We start from the raw sequence: 4,113 nt of genomic DNA, 5'->3' as shown, positions 1-4,113 counted from the left end.
ACAAAAAAAAAAAAAAAAAAAAAAAGTAGAATATATATGCTTTTCTCTACTTTTTTTTCACTTGACAGTGGATACTGGAGATCTCTCCAAAGTTTATAGAGCTGTTCCAGTGAGGCCGTTTCATTAACCTTGTTGGGGTTTATGTCTAAAAGGAGGGGCGCCAGAGATGGATGACTATATGCAGACACTAAAGGATGAAGACGATGCCTTGTGGGAGAATGTGGAGTGCAACCGGCACATGCTGAGCCGCTACATCAACCCAGCCAAGCTCACCCCCTACCTGCGCCAGTGCAAGGTCATTGATGAACAAGATGAAGATGAGGTGCTTAATGCTCCCATGCTGCCGTCCAAGATCAACCGGGCAGGTAACCTCAGGGAATACCTTACAGTTTGCTGCCGTCCAAGATCAACCGGGCAGGTAACCTCAGGGACTACCTTACAGTTTGCTGCCATCCAAGATCAACCGGGCAGGTAACCTCAGGGAATACCGTACAGTTAGATGTAGCAAAGTGAAGTTTCTCTCAGTCAGGGATGTTTAACTAGAGTCTATAGACCTCTACCCACCCCTGGTCCCCCACCAAACTGTCCATGGGTAGAGAGGGTCTATTAACCTGGCCAAGGGGAAATTACATCTTTATTTTACCAACCTAAGACTTAGCATTCCCTTCAATTATGGATGCAGGTAGGCAACAAATCACAATGATTAGCAATACTTGTGTCTTTGTCAGCAGTGAACATTACAGATATCTTCTTATCACATTACAGCTATTACAGATTTCCAAAATATCATTTATACTCATCTTTCCCTTGAAATTATAGTAGTTATTAGACCTGCCAAGAGATTGGGTTATTTAATGCATTAATAAAGAAGCACGGGCTTCCCTGGTGGCGCAGTGATTGGGAGTCCGCCTGCCGATGCAGGGGACACGGGTTCATGCCCCGGTCCGGGAGGATCCCACGTGCCGTGGAGCGGCTGGGCCTGTGGGCCATGGCCGCTGAGCCTGCGCTCCGCAACGGGAGAGGCCACAGCGGTGGGAGGCCCACGTAACGCAAAAAAAAAAAAAAAAAAAAAATTTTAAATAGATAAATAAATAAAGAAGCACATTTATTACTGAGTTGCAAATTTAATATTTGTTAATGTATCTTATTATGATTGATTCCCTTTGTAATCCAGTGCATTTTACCTGTTTGAAAATGTTATTCTGATAAAGGGTCAATAGGCTTTTCCAGACTGCCTAGGGGTCCATGACACTTTATCACATTCATTAAAGGTAGGTAGTAAGTGTGGTTTGTGAACACTGTTTTAGTTTTATATACATCTGTGTGTGTATTCACATATATGTTTGTAGCAAAATATGTCTTTGTGTGTAAGCATGAGGTCACAATGTAAAATACATTTCTTTCTGTGGTTCACAGCTTAAGAGGTCTGAAACTCACTTGCCCACAGTATGACTGGTGATAAGTAGCTCATATGCCATGACTCTCTTTTGCATACATGACAAACATCACTAATCGCAGCATGTTTTCCTACTGAGCTTGGATGTAACTTTAGAATCCAGGCAGCTGTGACAAACAATCAGTTGACACAAGATGAAATTTATTTATTATGTCTACCCTAGGGGAAGGATTGAGTTTTAGGACCTCAAGGGAAGAAACAGCTGAAAATAAAATGTTTAAGGAAGGGGCAAGAAATGTAGACAATAAGTGGAACCAGTAGGATAAAAACTGAAAACTGCCACGGAAATTACACTTAGATTAAAAACGTACCCAGACTATGTGATAATCCCATTGAAGAACATGGAGCTATTCCTGCTTCCTATGACTTTTCCTAGCTCCCCACCCAAATACTTATCTTCCTGGTCTGAATCCCAGAGAACCATATATTATTCTGTAACCACTGCTGTACATCCATCCTCCTTCAATCACAGATGCCTGTATGGTTAATTTTAGCCCTGGTCAATTGGGAAGCTCTTTAAGACTATTGGTTTCCTATGGCTGCTTCTGGTTCTACCAGTCTTTTGGAGAAAGGAAACTAACACTCACAATCCCTGCTGAGGGCCTGGCACTTTGATTTACATTAGCTGGGCTGTAAGATATAACTCAGGAGTGACAGGATGTGGTGAGACTGTCTTCTTAAGAGTGTACTGACTGGATGTGAGCCCAGCATAAGACTGGATTTGGAGACATGGACGCTTCTGCCCACCGAGTGATTTGGCCTTTCCTCTAGGCCGACTGCTGGACATTCTACATACGAAGGGGCAAAGGGGCTATGTGGCCTTCTTGGAGAGTCTGGAATTTTACTACCCAGAATTGTACAAACTGGTGACTGGAAGGGAACCCACTCGTAGATTCTCCACCATTGTGGGTAAGTGGCTTTACCGTCAGCATTCGGACTGTGATGGGAGGGGTGTGTGTGTGTGTGTGTGTGTGTGTGTCCGTCCGTCCGGTGGTGGGACAGTTCTAAGGTTATGGATCTGTGACATCAGGACAGTGCCCCAGTGGCACTTATGAACTGTCAACCACTTATTTCTGCCTGATGATGAAATGTAGGTCACAGAGGAACAAACCCAATCAACAGCCAAGAGAAGTGGGTGTTTACTGAACACCCCCCATGAGTGTTGGGGGGGTGCCGCTCCCCCTACCCTCTGCATCTTGTCCTTTCCTTTGCCTACCCTCCTGCCAGTATCCCGTGAACCAGAGCCTGTGGTCATCTTGTCACCTTAATTTTCCTTCCTAAATATTCTTAAATCAGTCTTTTCTCCATATACACCACTATCCTAGTCAAGACCCATACAACCCTATCAGCTCTTTATATCCACTCCTGCTCTGATCCAATGAGTTCTCTACTCCTCATTGTCACCCTCCCCTACTTAAAACCTTTCAGTGGCTTTCCATTGTTGCCATCTAAAGACCCCAGTGCAGCCCACAAGGACCCTACATGGCCCAGCCCCTGATGATACTCCCAGCCTCACCTTTCTGCCTCTCCCTCTCTCTAAGCTCCAGTCACTTTGGTCTTCCTTCAGTTTCTGAAATGTGCCACGTTCCTCTTGCCTTCCCATAGGACCTTGGCAATGTTGTCCCACCTTCCTAGAATGTGTTTTCTCTCCTCAGTACTTGAGCTCATCCATCAGGAGCCTTCTCTAATGCCTCTGTCCACTCAGCTGGATCTGGTCCCCCCCCACCCCATTACACACTCTCACAGTCCCCTATACCTTTACTTTGTGCAGTCCTCTCAATCTGTGGTTATATTTGCGTTTGATCACTTGCTTTTCTGATGTCTGTCTCCCTTACCAGACATAAGCTCTACCGGGACCAAGGCTGTCTTGCGCACCCTGAATCCCCGGTGCCTGATGGGTAGTAAGAGCTCAGTAAAATGTTGGTGAGTGAATGAGTGAACGAATGACACCTGCCCCACGTCTGGAACCCCCTTCTTCCGCTCCCCAGTCCTCAGGCCTGACTGGGTGCCCCCCTCTCCACAGTGGAGGAGGGCCACGAGGGCCTCACGCACTTCCTGATGAACGAGGTCATCAAGCTGCAGCAGCAGATGAAGGCCAAGGACCTGCAGCGGTGTGAGCTTCTGGCCAAATCACGACAGCTGGAGGACGACAGGAAGCAGCTGACGCTGACACAGGTGGAGCTGCTGACCTTCCGGGATCGGTACTACAAGATGAAGGAGGAGCGGGACAGCTACAACGACGAGCTGGTCAAGGTGAAGGATGACAACTACAACTTGGCCATGCGCTACGCCCAGCTCAGCGAAGAGAAAAACATGGCGGTCATGCGGAGCCGGGACCTGCAACTCGAGGTGAGGGGCACGTGGCGGGAGCTGCTGCGCCACAGTGAGTGAGCGGGAAGCGAAGGCCACTGGGGCAAAGACCACCAGGCAGGCAGGGGCAGGGTTTAACACCTGGCCAGGTGAGGGAGAAAGGAAGACACGGGAGTTCCGGCAGCCTAGATCGACTGTGCGCATGCGCACGCCAACCCAGCGAGGCTCGGCGCCGCAGTTTAGCGCCCAGGTCCACTGCGCATGTGTGCACATGCGCACAGACCCAGTTTGACGTCCTTCCTGCTCAGGAGCTCCCCCCCCCCCCGGGCCCCATTGCGCAGAGCGGA

At 48.2% G+C, this 4,113-nt stretch overlaps 1 protein-coding gene across 2 annotated transcripts in view; it reads left to right on the top strand.

Moving 5' to 3' along the window:
* Positions 1 to 79: 79 nt before the first annotated feature.
* Positions 80 to 4,113, top strand: part of CARD11 (caspase recruitment domain family member 11) — a 31,743-nt gene continuing 27,709 nt past the window's right edge. Inside the window, exons 1-3 of one of the 2 annotated variants that reach the window (XM_007467421.1) lie at positions 80 to 365; positions 2,228 to 2,365; positions 3,480 to 3,805. In XM_007467421.1, coding sequence (XP_007467483.1) covers positions 167 to 365; positions 2,228 to 2,365; positions 3,480 to 3,805 — 663 coding nt within the window. In that variant the 5' untranslated portion in view covers positions 80 to 166. The remainder of the gene's footprint in view (positions 366 to 2,227; positions 2,366 to 3,479; positions 3,806 to 4,113) is intronic. The other variant, XM_007467422.1, reaches the window with a different exon arrangement.

Source organism: Lipotes vexillifer, unplaced genomic scaffold (genome assembly GCF_000442215.2).
Source record: "Lipotes vexillifer unplaced genomic scaffold, Lipotes_vexillifer_v1.1 scaffold1451, whole genome shotgun sequence".
In the NCBI taxonomy this organism is placed as follows: Eukaryota; Metazoa; Chordata; class Mammalia; order Artiodactyla; family Lipotidae; genus Lipotes; species Lipotes vexillifer.
Note: the sequence above shows the minus strand (reverse complement) of the source record. Positions and strands in the feature narration are given on the sequence as shown.